The 18,773-nt window shown below is 39.7% G+C and overlaps 1 protein-coding gene across 2 annotated transcripts in view; it reads left to right on the top strand.

Annotated features, from left to right (window-relative positions):
* The window catches only part of FAR2 (fatty acyl CoA reductase 2), a 140,513-nt gene that overhangs the window by 82,362 nt on the left and 39,378 nt on the right, over positions 1 to 18,773 (top strand). For both annotated transcript variants that reach the window (XM_004693122.2, XM_012732902.1), the window contains exon 2: positions 14,248 to 14,476. In XM_004693122.2, coding sequence (XP_004693179.1) covers positions 14,288 to 14,476 — 189 coding nt within the window. In that variant the 5' untranslated portion in view covers positions 14,248 to 14,287. The remainder of the gene's footprint in view (positions 1 to 14,247; positions 14,477 to 18,773) is intronic.

Genomic DNA, 18,773 nt, shown 5'->3' with positions numbered 1-18,773 from the left:
TTTTTTTTTTTTTTTTTTTTAAGTAATGTCAAACCATCCGGGCATGAGAAGTTTGGGAAAGGCTGCTGTGCTCCATTGTGATTCCAGTTGCTTAGCCAACATTGCACAGGGCTTGTGTTTTTCTACCAACCCTGAGTAGTCACTGCCCACGGTTACTGTGGATGTGAAATACCCCTTTCAGATCTGTGCCTTCTCTTCAAGATGTTGTTGATCTTTAACTCATTGTTACATTCAATAGTATATTTGGTATAATCAGTGGTATATCAAATGTTATAAAATATCAAATGATAATGAAAAAAGTGCTCTTATGGCTTATTTTTTTCTGATATGGAATAGATCCTTCATAAAAGCCTAGCTGTCCATCTCTGATCAGCTTAATCTATGCTTACTCAGGTGTTTCCAGATAGATTGTCAGTTTATTGGCATACACGATCCATAGCTTCCATTATGAAATAGACTTCCAATTTACCATACTTTGTCAATTTATATCTAATTGACTAACCTTCATATTAACCTTTTTAAAAAATATAATTTCCCACATGATGCAAGAATAATGAGTTGGTGTGTGGCAATGACTAACATTTTCTTTGGACAGATAATGGTTAATAAACACTGTGTTTAATTATTGACGTGCCAAGCTACATTAACTCACATTGGTTCAAAAGAACTAAGTGTGTTTTTACATGTAAACCATTGTAATCTTTTGGTGCAAATAATTTGGTCTTTGATTTTGCAGCTGCTTTTCAGTGTTATGAATTAGTTGTCTCCTTGGTGGACTAGTCTCATGATCTTAAATGACAGTTCTTTTAATCTTGCCTCATTAAAAACCTAAACTTATTCCAACTAGTTTATTATGCGCATACAGTTTTCTTTATTGGATGAACAGTTGAGATGTAGTTCTATGAACTGGGAAATAGAAATCTCACACATTATTTTGGAATACTGCTTGAGTAAGTCTGAATAAGTTTTTTTTTTTAAACAAAACTAAAATTTTATTGAAATAATCTAAATAATACACACAAAATGAGAAGGTATTTTCTTAACCATCTTTTAAAATAAGTTTTACCTTTCCCAGTTACCACTGCAATTAGTTTACAGATATGAGGGAGAGAGTCAAGGTTATTGTTTACTTCTCTATTATTGTACTTCTCTAATATTGCAAACCATTTATAGTATTTATTACACTTATATATATAGCATTTTGCATGTTTATTTTCGTTTATGTTTATTTGTTGCTGGCTTGTTTATATTTTAAATGGCGGACTCATAATTCAAATGTTTGCTTTCTTCATGTAAAATGCAATTCATTTTTTAAAATGAATAATATAATAGTTTATTTTTATATCATTTTGTGTCTTTTTCCATCTCACTTGTAATCCCCATGGGCTTCCCATCACCAAATCACCCATGTGCCATCACCATAGTCCAGTGCACTTTCTGTCCCCCTCCCCCCCACCACCATTTTTGATCCCATTCCACCCCAGTAAAATGTCTCTGGTATATAGTTGTTAGAATAAGTGATATAAACCAAATGAGTGCAGACTGTATCTTCTCAGAAGAAATGAGCTCACTGTGATAGTTAACCCTTTCATGCCAAGGCAATGCAATATGTTTATTAATCACTAGGCAACAATATTACTGTGCATAGACTTACTTTATGTTTTATAAAATCCTTTCAGTGACCATTTTGTTTAGACTTTGGAAAGCAGGAACACAGAAAAATGTTTTTAGAAAGTCGTATCATCTGAAAATATGTGTCTCCTCTTCACCTCTTTCAGTGCAATGTTGTCATGGGTGACAGTGGCACCCTGGTGCTCATAGTAAACATCCAGGCAGTATCTCAGTTGGAATGACCTTGGTGTAAGCTAGAGGTCATTGGAGCTGAGACCTGACCTGCTGTGCCTTCACCTAATGTACCTGCTGCTGCTTCCAAACTGTGCTATCCAAATTCTGTTCTCATTAGATGTGAGAATTCCCAAGGAAGCTGGTTATTTTATGTACCTTTTAAGACAAAAAAAAAGTGAATCATAGCAATGACATAAGTTTACAATGAAGATACAGAAAGAGGTACAAAATACAATGTGAGGTTAGAATGCACTTGGTCACATTCCCTGCATGGGCATGCCTCATGCCACTTGCGTCTGAGTTAGTCAGGATGTTCTTTAACATGCATCCACCTGGGCCTGTCCTCAGTATTTCTAAATCAGATTCTCCTAATAAAGGGCAATGTTACAAGTTTCCAAGATTATCCATACCCAACAGGTTATGTAAACTACTTCTGACTTTTTATTGATTGAATAACTGAATCAGTACTTTAGTCCCAGCTGATATAATTAGTGAGCCAAATTAGTGAGCCAGTTCATTACATAGAACTATGCATGTTAGCTTGGGGGAATGGTACAGTGTACAAACATAACATCTTTCCAAGATGTTTTACTACTTAATTGAAGTGGCAAGATGTGTTCTCAGTATTTTTTTAATAAGTAAGCACAAGGTATTTGGATTCAGGGTCATAGTGGCATTGATAGTATGACATGCAGTGTCTAAAACAAAAGTACTGGCAGCTCTTCTGGACAGAGGACATTAACAAAGCACTCATCTTGTTTGGCCATTGCTTTAGTTGAGTACTTAAACTTTTGTATGAAATAAGAAGGAAACCGCTTAACAGAAGAAAAAAATGGAATCCCAGAACTTCCCAGGTTTAAATAGTCAGTCACAGAACAGTAAGCAGTGAATTTCAGTTGAGGAAAAACAATGAAAAAAATACTTCAATAATTATCTGACACTATGAGAAAAGGAAATATAAGTTATAAGAATCCTAGAAGGTGAAGCAAGAGACCAAGGAGCCAAGAAACTATTCAAAGAGATAATCAGAGAACTTCCAAAGCATGAAGAAGGAGATGAAAATAGACATCCAGAAAGCAAGAAGCAAGAACACTTAATTGCCACAGTGAAAGGAAAACTACAGCAAGACACAAAATAGTAAAGCTTTCAAAATTCCAGCACAAGGAAACAATAATGAAGCTGACTAAGGGAAAGAAACAGATAACCTATAAAAGAAAACCAATCAGGATGACTTCAGACTTCTCCTAAGAAACACTACAGGCAAGAAGAGAATGGAATGACATAGTCAGCAAACTCCAGGACAACAAATACCAGCAAGAATACTCTAGTCTATAAGGCTCTATAACCTATAAACCTATGAAGAAAAAATAGGGCCTTTTCAGACAAACAGAAACTCGAGAAATTCATTATGACTAAACCCCCTACTCCAAGAAATACTGCAAGAAGTCCTAAAGCCAAAACTAAGAGAGGGATGAGTAAGAAGAATAAAATAAGACAAGGAATAAAATCACAAAAAGACAAAAAAAAATGGCAAATACAAAAGCCAATGTATTGATATTAATGCTAAATGTAAATGGACTATACTCATCAGTAAAAAGACACAGAGTAGCAGGCTGGACAAATAAACAAAATACAATTTTCTACTGTCTCCATGAAACACATTTAACTATAAAAGACAAACATAAACTGAAAGAAAAAGGTTGGAAAACAACCCTACTAGCAAATGGACCAAAAATGAAGAGAGAGACAGCTATACTTATATCAGATGAAATAGACTTCAAACTGTGAATAGGTGAAATGAGACACCACTGGGCACTACATTATGATTAAGGGAGAATTCATCAGGAAGAGATAACACTCATTAACATGTACTCATGAAATAAAAGAGCACAAAATATATTAGACAATTTTCATTCTGAAAACAAACATTAGAGAAAATAATGTGTGCAAAGATCATTCTCCAGAAGCAATAATGTATTGGGGCCACAAGAAAAACATCAACAGATACATTGTGATAAAAATCACTCCAGCTATCTTCTCTGATTATAAAGGCATCAAACTAGAAAAAAAAATTATGAAAAGAAAGTAAAGGACCCTCCAGTTTCATGGAGATTGAAATCCATGCTTCTGGGACACCATAGTATTAAATAGGACATCAAAGAAGAAATTAAAAAATACTTTGAGTTGAACAACAATGAGGACACCACCACTTTCTAGGATGCATAGGACACAGCAAAAGCAGTAATAAGAGGAAAGTATATAGCAGTACAGGCTCAAATCAAGAAGCAAGGAAAAATTCAAAAGAAAAATCTAATTTCCCATCTCAAAGAACTAGAAAAAGATCAACAACAAAATAAACAACAACAAAATAACCCCAAAACCAGTAGAAGAAAAGACCAAGAGATCAACAAAAGCTAAAGCTGGTTCTTCAAAAAATATAAACAAAATAGACAAACCTCTAGCCAAACACACAAATCAAAAAAACAGGAGAAAACACAAGCAGGGTCATAAATGAAAGAGGATAAATTACAACACAGTAGAAATCAAAAGAATAATCAGAGATTACAATGAACATTGATATGCAGACAAGTTCAGCAATCTAGAATAATGGACAAATTCCTAGAATGATATAATCATCCAATGCTAGACAAAGAAGGAATATAACACCTAAACAGATCAATTGCAAGCAGTAAAATAGAAACTAATCAGAACAGTCCCCAAAAACAAAGCCCAGGACCAGACTGATTCACAAAAGAATTCTACCAAGTGTTCAAAAATGAATTAGTTCCCGTCCTAAACAAACACTTTCAAAAAACTGAGAAAGAAAGAGTACTGCCAAATATTTTCTGTGAAGCTAACTTTACACTAATACCAAAACCAAACAAAGACAACACATCAAAAAGAAACTAAAACTACAAGTCAGTCTCCTTAATGAACACTGATGCAAAAATCCTCAATAAAACTCTTCACCAAACAGAATCCAAAAGTGCATCAAAAGGATAATATACCATGATCAAATGGGATTTATTCCAGTGGCACAAGGATGATCCAACATCTGAAAATCAATCAATGGAATTCAACACATCAACAAAAAAGAAAATAATAAAAACCATATGATCATTATCAAAAGATGCTGAGAAAGCATTCAAAAAAGTTCAACATCCATCTAGGATAAAGGCCTTCAATATTCTCAGGATAGAAGGAACATGCATTAACATGATAAAACTATACATGACAAACCAACAGCCAATATTATTCTCAACGGTGGAAAACTAAAAGCCTGTCCTTTAAGATCAGGAGCAAGACAAGGATGTACACTGCTCTTCAATATAAAACTGGAAGTACTAGACAAAGCAACAAGACAAAAAGACATACAAGGAATACAAATAGAAAGGAAGTAAAACTATCACTAATTGAAGATGATATTGTAATAGACATAGAAACCCTAAAAACTCCACAGAAAAACTAATTAGCACAATCAACCAGTTAGTAAAGTAGCAGAATACAGAATTAACTTACCTAAGTTAGTAGCCTTCTTATATACAAACAACCAATCTGAAGAAGAAATCAAGAAAACGACCTCTTTTATAATGGAAACAAACAAAAAATACTTGAGAATAAACTTAACAAAACAGGTGAAGGACCTATACAAAGAAAATTACAAAGATATTGTTAAAAGAAATAGAAGAAAACACAAATGGAAAGAAATCTCCTGCTTGTGGATTGGAAGAATTGACATTATTAATATGGCCATCCTACCAAAAGCAATTTACGGATTCAATGCTATAAAATTTCAAAGATCTTCTTCAAAGAAATAGAACAAATATTGATGAAATTCATGTGGAACCACAAAACAAACAAACAAACAAACCTCAAATAGCCAAAACTCTCCTGATAGCAAAGGAGAATGTGGTATCACATGTCAGACTTCAAACTATACAACAAAGCTATAATAATCAAAATAGTATAGTGCTGTAAGAAAAACAGATACACAGACCAATGAAACTGAATTGAATGATCAGAAATAAAGCTGCACATACATGGGCAACTAATATTTGACAACAGAACAAAAAAAAAATATCAATAGAGCAAGGACAGTTTGTTCAGTAAATAATGCTGGGAAAACTGGACCACCATAAGCAAAAGAATGAAGATAGACCCCTACCTCACACCATCTACAAAAATCAACTCAAAATGGATAAAAGAACTGAATATAAGACCTGAAACCATAAAGTATATAGTTAAAACACTACAAGATATACATCACAGTAACATCTGTAGTGATGTTACATACATCTCAGTAACATCTTTAAAGATTCATCCCCCAAAGCAAAGAAAGTGAAGGGAAAGATAAACAGCTGAGATTACATCCAACTGAAAAGCATCTGTATAGCAAGAGACATTAGCCAAAACAAAGAGACAAATTACAATTGGGGGAAAATTTTTGCACTCCATACAACTGATAAGGGACGATCACAAAGATATAAAAAGAACACATACAACTCAACAGAACCAAAGTAAACAATTCACTCAAAAATTGGTCAGAAGATGGGCCCTCTCTGGTGGTGCAACAGGTTAAAGCACAGCACTAAGAAGCTAAAGCCACTTCTGTATGAGTTCGATCCCCATTTGCCCTGGAGGGGATCCACATGGCATGGCAGACCTCTCCTGACCTGCCTGCTGCTCCCCTCAACAGTGTACTTTGTTGATCTGCCTATTCTGTTCCCCACTCTGTCTCTGGGAATCCTCTCACTGCCCCTGCACCTCTGGCCTGTACCCCAGTTCTGTATGCACAAATAAATCTTTAAAAAAAAAAATGGACAGAAGAACTTAAGGACACTTCTCCAAAGAGAAAATACAAATGGCCAACAGGCATATGAAAAAATGTTCAGCATCACCCATAATCAGGGAAATACAAATTAAAACCACAATAAGATACCACCTTATACCATTAAGAATGAAACATATTAAAAAAAAAAAAAAAGCTGACAACAACAAATGTGGTGAGGATGTGGTAAAAAAGGAATCTCTTCCACACTGCTGGTGGGAGTGAAAACTGGTACACCCACTATGGAAAGCTGTGTGGAGTTTCCTCAGACTACTAAAAATAGAGCTACCAAATGACCCAACAATTCCACTCTTAGGAATCTATCCAAAGGGCATAAAAATATTAATTCAAAAGAATACCTGCACCCCTATGTTTATTGCAGCACTATTTACAATAGCTAAGATATGGAAACAACCCAAATGCCCAAAATCAGATGACAGGATCAAGAAGATGTGGTAGGTATATACAGTGGAATATTATTCAGTAATCAAAAAAATAAACTCATGGCATTCACAGCAATATGGATGGAGCGAGAAGGGCTTATGCTCAATGAAATAAGTCAGAAGGAAACAGAAAAATATTGGATGGTTTCACTTATAAGAGTAATATAGGGAACCAAACAAGGAATCAAGGAAAAAATAACAACAATAAAAGGCACAACAGAACAAAAATAAATGGACAACTATAAATCAAAGACATTCTGTAGGGGAGGAAGAAGGATCACATGAGGTTTGAAGAACACAAGGGACTATGATAATGGCGCATGGGTGAGTAGATCATGGAAATTCTATGGGGACTACACCTGAGAAAAGAAAGCAAGCATTCTTAAAAAAAAGAAGAAGAAAAAGAAAGAAGGACAATGTTGTAAAATAAATGTAAATACATAATTTTTTTTAAATCTCTCATATATTTAGTTATGTATCTGTGCTATATGTGCCGCCTTCCTGCTGGTTCTCTTCCTCTAGTGACATTCATACTAACCAGTGATAATCCATGCCATGCCATCTTGTGAAAGGAGTCTTTCATTCTAAGCAGCAGAGCTTGAAAAATACTGTTGATTACTATCCATTCCTTTTCATATAACTTGACCCAATTCATAATTCGCCATGAGGAAACCCAAGGCATCAAGATTTACACTCCTGCTATCACCTTTCCTTGCTGCTGAATGTCTGACTTACCGCTAAGCCATAACTACACAATGCTTATCAAACATGATCACTAGCAAAAATGACTCTACTCTTTATCCACACCTCACAAGGGGCCTAGCATAAAATGTAAACCCAAAACACCTGTTTAATCACTTAATGATGAAATGATAGAATTAGATCCGATCTCTTTCTTTTTTGTTTCTGTTAAATTTGAAGGTTTTGGTTTATGTTTAAAAGAATTACTAAGGAGCTAAGCAGAAGCAAACTAGAAAGAATGTGTTGCTTTAGTTTTGACTTCTTAAAACCAGATTGAACCATCTCTTCCTGTCTGGAACTTTCTGCAAATTTGATTTTTATTGATTTTGAAACACTGTTGCTCCAATTAGTGGGGCCTGTGCAAAACAGCTGCCTAAAATACACCTGGGACTTAATATTTTCCTATTAAGACACTATAGAAGGTCACAGTGAAAGAACCTTAGTCTATTGCTAAATTATATACCTTAGGAACCGAGAAGGGAGCTCAAGAAATAAAAATGAAAGAACTCTGTGATGAACACTTTTTTTTTTTCTACCAACTCCTTACATAGATATCAGGCTGATGGACAGAATGTTGAGGTTTGAATATATGAGGCTTCTCTAGCTCCTCACTGAATGTGTGAAACCCAGGAAGCCATTGTCTTCCTTCCATGCTTCAAGAGTGAGAAAATGAGAGTGACTCATCTTCTCCACCATAAAGGTTTATTCCAGAGTTGAAAAGAGTGACAGTCTCATTGTCAGAATTATTTTGCACTCTGATCTAACCATGGTTTATGTATGTTTTTGTGTCTTCGCCTGCTCACGCTACCGTAACAAAATGCTGCATAATAAGTAGTGCCAGAAACAAATATTATTTTTCAAAGTTCTAGAAAGAAGACGCTCATGAGGAGGTGCCAGCAAATTCAGTTTTTGGTGCAAGGTCTCCCTCCTGGGCTTGTAGACAACCACCTTCCCCTATGTCCTTAGGTGGTCCTCCCCTCGTGCCTGTTTGTGGAGAGGTATCTCCTCGGTATCTCCTCTCTTATTAGGACGCTAGTCCCTTCAGTCTAGGGCCTCACCCATGTAATCTCCCTAACTTCCCTCACAGGCCAGATCCCAATGCCCCATCCCACCAGGGGTTAGGACAGGACATACCACTTAGTTGTGATCTGATCTTATAAAATGGATTAGACTAGTGTCTTTTGTAATGCATGTGATAATCGTACAATATACAATGTGAATAGAATAAAATGAATGTATGTAAGAAAAAAGTAAAGTCGACAGCAATGTGTGATGACAGTTTGGCATGCAAGGGAATTAGTTCTGCACATTTCTCTACTTGTGCCCTCAGCAAAAGAAAAGGCTATAAAAATATCAGCTGACATTACTTTCTAAGAAATTTTCATCTGAAGTAGGTATTACTAAATTGCCTTTTCAAATTATAGCATAAAATTATGGACAATAAGCCAGAACTCTTTCCTTTTATCCCCATTATGCTACTGCACAACTGTCATTCACTTCATTCCCCTTCAGTCTTTTCCACAAGAACCTATCACAGGCATTATGATTTTATAAGTTGGTGTTCTTTTGATCACTGAACATTACTTGGTAAAGGCATTTTCTTAATTCAGCATGATTCCTGAAGAATTTCAGTGTTTAATATTCATGAAGCAGAACTTTTTCCTTACTGAGGCTTACAAGAAAGGATTGCTTTGTTCTTTATAGATTGGCCCATCGTCAGCTAATACTCCACTTGTCTACATGAAATAACACCTAAGTGTTATGAGATAATACTGAGTATGCACAGAATTTCAAAAGAGGCAGAATAAGCTACAAATGAGTTTGAACTGATTATGTATAGAATTACTAACATGTAGCAACCAACACTTACCTTTTTTCCACAGCTGAACTCATGATGGTCCAATTGCCATGATAGGCCTGAGAGGAGAAAACCGACTGGCTCAAACTGTGGGAAAGGCAAGGCCTAATACACTCATTTATAGCATGGAGACTAAAAGAAACGGTATATAAAAGCCAGAAATCTCTCTCTGGAGAAATCTTTCACCCCTTTTTTGAATGTTGTCAGGTCTGCGAACATGTAACACGCTTGGGGACATATTTGACAGGTAAAATGGGGCAAGGCTGGTTTCCCAAGCAGAAATTTAAGCCTTGAATTTTGGTTCTGATTTTTTTTTTAAGATTTATTTATTTATTCATACAGAACTAGGATACAGGTCAGAAGTGGGGGGGTGAGAGATTTCACCCGAGACAGAGTAGAGAGCAGAAAAGGCAGATCAACAAAGTACACTGTTGAGGGGAGCAGTGGGTGGGTCAGGAGAGGTCTGCAGCACCATGTGGATCACCTCCGGGGTGGGGATTGAACTCATGCTGAAGTGGCTTTAGTTTCTTAGTGCTGTGCTTTAACCTGCTGCGCCACCAGGGAGGGCCTAGTCTTGATTCTTAAGTGATGTGCTGACTATTATAAAATGGGAGTTGAAAAGTCTTAGGACAATGATTCTCTGAAGGGGCAGTTTTCCACTGAGCATGGTTAGGGAAGTCTGGGGTGTAGCTACCAGGTGATCCTCTGTGAATCAAGGCCAGGACTGGCACTGGACACTGACTGCACAGCCCTCGACACAGAGTTGTCTGCCCACAGATGTTAACCCCAAAACTGAGAAAGCTTGGTCAGGACTGAAATTTCTGAGAGGCAAATTTCTGAGTATGTTGTTGTCTTTTCCAAGGTGTTTCTCTCTAAAGGGACTGCCAGGAAATTTGGATAAACCTATCTCCTTTAAATATTTGAATTCTAACTTGTAATCTTCCAGTAAACCCCCCCGCCCCCAGGAATAATCCACATTGCTATATGCAGCAACTGGCAAAAAATAGATCACTTGGCACAACTGTGGTGATTCACGATTTTAACATCTGTTCTCTGTAAATAAGAACCTTAGTTTACTACAAAAAAGAGTAAAAACTGTTTCTACCTAAAACCATGGATGATGTTCACACCCAGAACTGAAAGGGGAAGTAATCCACCGTGCCTAAGTCTGTCGCTGCACGTCCCAGTGCTTGCCATGGCTGGCACATAGCAGACACACGGACCCTCATGGGTCCCTCCTTTTCTTCATGTGAGCTCCAGATATCCTGCGTTGGGTAGGATGACTCTGGAGATTGTTAGAGTGACTTAGCTTCTCATAAAGCCTGTCGTGAGCATGAGAGGCAGCAAATTGTTCTTTGCTCTCTGCATCAGTTAAGTGAGATGCTGTGAAAGGCAGGCCATACCCAGTCAACTGTTTGAACATATTCCTCCTCAAGCACTAGACAACCTGCCTGACTGATTGTATTTCAAGTATTTAAGTCCTTGATTTTTTTTAACATATATATATTTTAAATAATAGGGATTTTTTTTACATCATTTTGTGCATTTTTTTATCTCAGTTGTAATCCCCTTGGGCTTCCCATCACCAGATCACCCATGTGCCATCACCATAGTCCAGTGCATTTCCCTCCCCCACTGTTTTTGATCCCATTCCCCACTCCACCCCATAAAATATCTCTGGTATATAGCTGTTCATTAGGTCCTTGATTATTTTAATGAATTGTATTAAGAATCAATAACTCCTGGATCTTGCAAAGCTATGACACATGCAACTGGGATTCCAGCAGCCAAATTTTGTATGGGAGTTTTCTGGGGTCAGGAAGCAAGCTGTATCTTGAGAATGGAAAGAAATGGTAGAAAGTCTCTCTGATGCAGCTTTAATCTGAGGATAAGGAATTCTCTCTGACGTTCCTCTGAAACATTTGCCTTCCCTCGTTGCGGCCACGCCACCTCTGGACCTGCTGTCACAGTCACAGCCATCAAAGACCAGACTTTGTCTCACACTCCCTCGAATGGATTAGTGTGCTCTGCTCGGCTTTCTGTGAGTTGAGAAGTATTTGCACAGAGACAGCAGGTGAAGTCCATCTTTTTGGGGACTTGTAGCACCTTCTTTGCTCTCACAGGGAATGGGGGTCACTGGGCATCTGTTTATCTGACCTCTCAGGCTTTCCCTTACACATTGTGGGACTGTGTTTGGGACCAAAATATCTTAAAGTAAGTTTGTACTTCTAGAAAACAGAACTCCATGAAGGTCCTTAATTATGCGACGCAAACATCCAGCCTCTTCAGGACAGAAGAGGTTGGGAAGTGTCTCTGACCAAACTCAGTCTCACTACTGTGTTTTCCTGCCAACTGTGCTCCCTTCTGCCTATGCTCACAGAGAAGGATGCTGAGACCTTTTATCAAGGAAGTGGCAAAGTATATCACCAAGTGGGAAAACATATATTTGAGTTATAGTTTATCTCCCTTTCCCAAAAGATTATATATGAAATGCCAAGGCAGAACACTTAAAATAAATGTCAAAAGGAAAATCCAGAAACCCTTAAGAAGAAAATGTTGACCCAGTGGCTAATAGCCAATGTTTGCTGGTTACATACCATCCATAATGTATAGTCTGAGGGATTTACACACATTTTCTCATACAAGTCTTACAATAGCTAAGTTACCTATATTTATTGGTGGGCAGATGGCAGCACCCACAGGTTAATACCTTTCCTGAGGTCACACAGCTAGTAAGTTGAACTGGGATTTGATTTCGGACAGTCTTGCTCAGAACCCATATGCTGACTAGGATGCTGCCTTCCAAACCCAGTGAGCCTGCTTTTCTGAGCTTTATTATTTAAACAAGAATAGTTGTAATTTCTCTATGTGGAAATGGAATGATCTCTTGAACAGTGATTGGACAGATTATAATATGAGTAACATTCTATAAAATGACAAAAATGATCAGTATCTGCTATTGTGTACAATGTCCACTTATGTTTTTCCAAATATTTCCCACACCCACCTCACTAAAAGGAGTTTGAATAACTCTTGACAAATACAGCTATGTAATTTGAAATCCAGATTTCCAAAAGTGGATAGTGAGAATAACTCCCCGTCAGCGACCCTGTTTTATTACATCTGTCACAGCCTGGAACGATCCTGTTTATATATTTATTTGCCTCTATAATGTTGACCTCCCCTGCTAGAGTGACAGCAAGGGTCTGTCTGCTGTCATCTTCTGTGACCTTAAGAACTTCACATAGAGTCTGGCATGGCAACAGCCCAAAACGATTTGTTGAATAAATTCATGAAGGAAAGAATCCCCAGAGAGAAAGTGCTCTGCCCAAGAACATAGCCTCAAGATCCTCCGGGTCATGTGGTGACCTCAGCTTACAAGGAGCCACTAATGCCTGTGAAGTTAGTTTCCTGCGGAGTTACTGGCAGAGAGACGTGGATCAGAGTTGTGGAGGCAGGGACTTGCCCCTTTTCCTTGGGTTTCGCTGGGGTTAAGTTCCGCAAGATTCACTTAATCTCCCTGAGCAGTGAGGACTCACCCTGGGCAGTCCATGGCAGAGAGAAAGGGGGGGGTGCCCATGCACCGCTGGCCCTGAGTATTCAAAGCTCTCTAAAGCTGCTTCGGGCCCAAGATGTGCTTTTCACCATCCATCACAGGCCTCAGCGCCCCGGGCTCCCTCTCCCAGGCCAGCTCACTCTTCCGGGAAGCAGGGCCTGGCTGAGCTCTGTGGCCCAGGAGCCCATTCAGGGCTTCCAGAGCTCACCGCCTGTGGCTTATTTACTTAAACTCTTTGTTCTTTTTCTTTGCTATGTTTTAAGTCTCTGCCCTGGCACAGGCCCCATTTTTGGCTCAGAAAGAGAAAACATTTATTTGGAAGGAATAGAGTAGGCCAGGACCTGTTAGTTCAGTGAAACTGAAACTATTTACTCCCATATTTTCTCTAATTAAAACTACAACTGCAACACTAATTCCATCATGATGTTTTTTCCAAACTTGGGAATTGCTCTTGGTGTTGGGGGTCACAGGTATGGGGCCACCCTGGTTATATCCCTGCCACACCAGGCCCCTTTTACTTCACCCAGGAGGAAGCTTGTACCTATCTATATCTGCCTGCTCTTTGGCCTGGGGTGCCCTCACCTCTGCCTTCCCATTTCATCTCAGCTTTCACTACCTGTGTGGGCCTATTGGAAAGTTCCAGGTCCTGTACTGTACCCCTTCTCTGCACTCCCAGGGTTTTAGTGCTTACTTACCTGTGACATCCATCTCTGTGCCTCTCTCCTCTACTAGTTCCTGGAAAGTGGGAACTGTGGCTCACCTGGCCAGCTGTTGCCCACATTCCTGGCATCAAGTCTGGCATATGGAGTAACCTCAGTGAATGTTGACGGAAATCAATTATGTTGCCAGTGGAATGTGATGCTGTCACTCTGGCTTTGTCTGCGCTGAAAACTCTGGGAGCACTGGAGACATTTTCAGGGACTGCATTTTAGAGCTTCTGAGAACGTCCTCTTTTGTTCTTTCATTTGCTTTTCAGGAACCTCTTTCTGGAACTGTAAAAAACAAAGGGAAGAATCATGTCCATGATTGCGGCCTACTATGGGAACAAGTCCATCCTCATCACTGGGGCCACTGGCTTCATGGGCAAGGTGCTGATGGAGAAGCTCCTGCGCACCAGCCCTGACCTGAAGGTCATCTACATCCTCATGAGGCCCAAGGCGGGCCAGACCCTGCAGCAGAGGATGCTTCAGATGCTAAATAGTAAGGTAAGTCTCCGGGAACATCCTCTGGGCCCTAGGACACACTGCAGTGTTCCCTCTTGAACTGCAAAGGGCAGAGTCGCGCACAGGCAACAAAGCAAGATAGTGGCCAGCTGCCCTGGGAAGGTGCTCAGGCTCTGTTCAGGGCAGGCAAGCAGATTGTCGAGGTTCTGGAGACTCCTGAGAAAGAATCAGTACCCTGAAAGGCCCAGATTACGCTCATCTACCCACCAACCCTCAGGAGTAATCCCAGCTTTGAAACCTATTCCAGTTCTTTCAGTGCTTCTCTAACATTCCTCTAACCTTAGGTAGATACTCTGTCATTTCATATTATTCTGTTATGTTCTACTCTCTATCCCTATTTTGTGCTACCTATAGAATATATCTGAGCACTCACTAACCATCCAGCACTAGCTTCAGTTGTCTAAACACCAGCAATATTAGCTGTTCTGTATTTGAGAGATGGTAACCTGCTATTTTTGTTATCCCATAAATCCTCCCAAGGTAAAAACATTGAAAAGGACAGACTCTGTGTGGATGAGTCCCACTTGCTCACTGAAAAAGTATTATACAGAACTTCTCACGATTTAATTTATAAATTTGGAGGTAATAGAGGCTTCGATCTGAAACCTAGCTGGACTCAAATTCTGTCTTTGTTTTCACTGTCCCTCTTAAGCTAATTGGCAACAAGTGAGACAGAAATGACAGCCGTGACCTCCAGGAATTTCAAGGATTTTCAAGTGAAAAATAGCACATGTCTGTTTAATCATGTACTTTGTAATGGATGGGGTCACTTAAGGTTGGGAAAGGACATTTTAAATGAGATTTTTTAAATAAGAATCTTTTCTCGTGTGTCACAATGCTGGCAACATTTAGGGACACGTAGCTCATTGGGGACATGCCCCCTCCCTGAGGAGCAGGTTCCCCGCAGGCCTGGGATGAGAGGCCTCTCTGGGTCTCATGGCCTGTTCTGACTCTGCTGACGGTTGTGGCACTTAATACACGCAGATGCTATTCCAGACACTACTCTCTTACCTCACTGAATTTTGCAACAACCCTGTCGAATGATACATCTCCTCCCTTTATAGGAAACCGAAACCTGTAGTATTAGTTTACCAGATGTCCCCCCGCTGTGAGACCCCACTGGCTCCAGGCAGTGTGCTGCCCTACGCTGAACCACCCACATTGCAGCAAGTGAAATCTAGAATATACTCACAGATCCTTTTCCAGACAGCTGTGCTCAGCTGAATGTCCCTGATGGACTTGCTTCCTTCACTTAGTAACCAGCTCGTGGGTTTCCAGGTAGATATCGTGCTGTACCCTGTACTGCAATCTCCACCTGCTGTTCCTTTCCATGCCTGGTATTGGACAGCCACAGCATCATTGCTCTTATGCTAGAATTCTTGATTGCTCTATGGAACTTTCTGGGAAAACAGCTTGCAGGTTCCTGCAGCCTGTCCTGGCACTGGGTATTAGTGCTAGCTGCTGCCATGCACCAACAGGGGTTTGCAGTTTGGCCCCTGACCAGCAGCTGCAACATCACCTGGGAACTACCTGCTGCTAGCACAGGAGGGTTAAGACCGGCTCCCAGACAGCAGAGCTGGGTGAATCACGGCAGCGCAATAACTGCCTTACTGAGCCCGCATTTCCTGGTCTGTGAAATGGGGTGACAATGGTGTGTGTCTCTGTCTCTCCCCCCCTCCCGATCCCAGTTCCTCTGTGATGCCATTAGGTATGGCTTTGACCAGTGTCTCCTGTGGCCTCACTTTTCACTGAGGTTTACGAATTAGAATTGATTTCTATAGACTGTTTTCCTCCATAAAATTTTCTCAAAGAACTGTGAGAGGAAATGAAGCTGTGGTGAGCATAACTAAAAACCATGTTCTTTGTGGTAAGTCACTGTGTCTGCATACCACTTTGCAAACTCTCTTCTTTTGTGCTTTTGTTGATTGAGTGCTTTAGACACGCAGGGAGTTTTGAGAAGTTTACACACTATGTCTGATTAATTTTTAGGCAAGATCTACTTCCTGTGCTACCACTTATAATTAAAAGTTGTATTAATAAGAAGAGTAGATTATTAAAATCTCTTAATTAAAAACAAACCTATATATATGCAAATATCTACTTTCTTAGCACTACACAGAAGTGGGTACCTGTAAAAAGATTTCCACGGGCAAAATGATCTGCTTTAGTTCACTTTTGGTTATTGCATGCCTGAAAAGCTTCCACAACACAACTCACATCTGACCTCTGACCTCAGAATATGACAATGCTATTGTTGATTTACGCAGTTAAAGCTCTGAGCAGATCAGGGACTACCTAATAATTAGGACCATCTAGGAGAGCTAGAAAATTCAAAATAAAACAAACTAAGGTTGTATTTTTTATTTATGTGAATGGATGATTTTTGAATGGCACAAGAGACCTCTAGGCTATATTAAAATTTTTACTTAAAGCTAAAGATTTTTGAATCAAAATAAGACTGTCTCCAGATATTTTCATTTACCTTAGTATCTAGAATCATTTAGATGACATTCCCATCTTTGGGGTTTATTTATTTATATTTACATTTGTTTAGCTCAGTTGTGCTATTCAGTATAGTAACTGTTAGCTGTGTGTGGCTCTTTATTTTTTTTAAAGATTTTTTTTATTTTTACATACAGAACTGGCATACAGGCCAGAGGGGCAGGGGTGGCGAGAGGACTCACCAGAGACAGAGTGGGGAACAGAACAGACAGACTGATGAAGTACTGAGGGGAGCAGTGGGCGGGTCAGAAGAAGTCTGCTGTGCCATATGGGTCACCTCTGGGATGGAGATGAAACTCTCATTGAAGCATCTGCGGCCAGCTTGCAGTGCTGCATCCTAACCCATTGCACCACCAGGGAGGGCCCTGTGTGTGGTTCTTTAAACACAAAATAATTACAAACACAAGACCTAAAATTCAGTTCCTCAGTCTACTGGCCACGCTTAAGTGCTCAGTAGCCACCTGTGCTGAGGATTGCTCTCTGTGGGACCAGCAAGCACAGAGCATCTCCATTAGCACAGATCAGCCCCTCCCTGGTTGTGATTTGGATCTCCATGCTGATCACCATTTTCATTAATTCTGCGAACACTGCAGTACCTCCTTAGCATTAAGCATACAAAGGCTATAAAGACAAGCAGTGACTTGGCCAAGTCAAGTGGTAATGACAGTCATGTCAAGCACGATCACAATGCAGCAAGTTCGCCAGGGACAGGAGAGCCAACGGCCATGTTCACAGAAAAAAAATCACACTGACTAATGCAAGAATGAGTTGGTGTATTTGGAAACTCTGGGGGTCCTTTGGCCCCAAACAAATGAAATTAAGTATTAGAAAGGTATTTTGAGGCCTCAAAGAGTATAAATCATTTTGTATCAGATGAAAGTAAACCCAGTTGAAACTGACTTGAAATACAAAGATAGCTTATTGATCACAAAGAGGAAAAATCCAGCAGTGAGCAGCAGGACTCAGCTCTGCCAGCTTGATCCCAGCTGTAAGATCCTTGTGTATATATGTATTTGACTATCTCTGGATGAGGAGAGATGGCTCTGCCTGAAGCTGTCACTCAGGATCCGTGAGCCCTGTTTTCTGGAAACTCAGCAAATGTCCTCTCCTTTCCACAACCTGGGTGAGGCAATGTGTCCAGTTCTGAACCACGCACTGTGGCCTGAGGTGTGCCATGTACAATTTGTTGGAGGACATCAGGTCTGAACTAACCCTGGCCAGGAGGAAGAGTGCACTTGGATCGATAGGCCTTTGCCTGGAGCGGGGATGCAGTCATTTTCTCCAGGGGTGCAGCGGCCCTGTGAGCTAACAACCACATCTGAATGCCTTTCAGATAACTTAGTCAGAGACACAGGGATGGGTGTGAAAAAAGAACGTAGTCTCGGGTCAGACAAACCAGAGCTGGGGTCTCCTCTACCCCAAGCCGTGTGCCTTCACATCCTCAGCTTCGGTTTATGAGTGTGACGCTTGTAGTCGCTGCCTTCTGCACTGTGAGTGGTGAGTGAGTTCTCCCTGGCATCCCCCTGTTAAGGGCTTAGAAATAGCAGTTTTTACTGTTACTTTGGAACAGGGGAGTCCTACCTCTATCTTTTAGGGTATGGACCTCCAATGGAAGGTTTTGTTTTGTTTTGTTTTGTTTTTTGTCCTCTGACAGCTGGATGGTACCTATCATTTAAATAATAATAATAAAGTTGTACTCAAGCAATCTGATTGATGATGGGAAGTGTTTTGGTGAGAACTGTGATGAGTTTATTGTAATTGCAACAGAAGCTATACT

The sequence above is a fragment of the Condylura cristata genome, unplaced genomic scaffold, assembly GCF_000260355.1.
Source record: "Condylura cristata isolate star-nosed mole 26May11 unplaced genomic scaffold, ConCri1.0 scaffold00036, whole genome shotgun sequence".
In the NCBI taxonomy this organism is placed as follows: Eukaryota; Metazoa; Chordata; class Mammalia; order Eulipotyphla; family Talpidae; genus Condylura; species Condylura cristata.
This window is presented reverse-complemented; position numbering and strand designations above follow the sequence as displayed.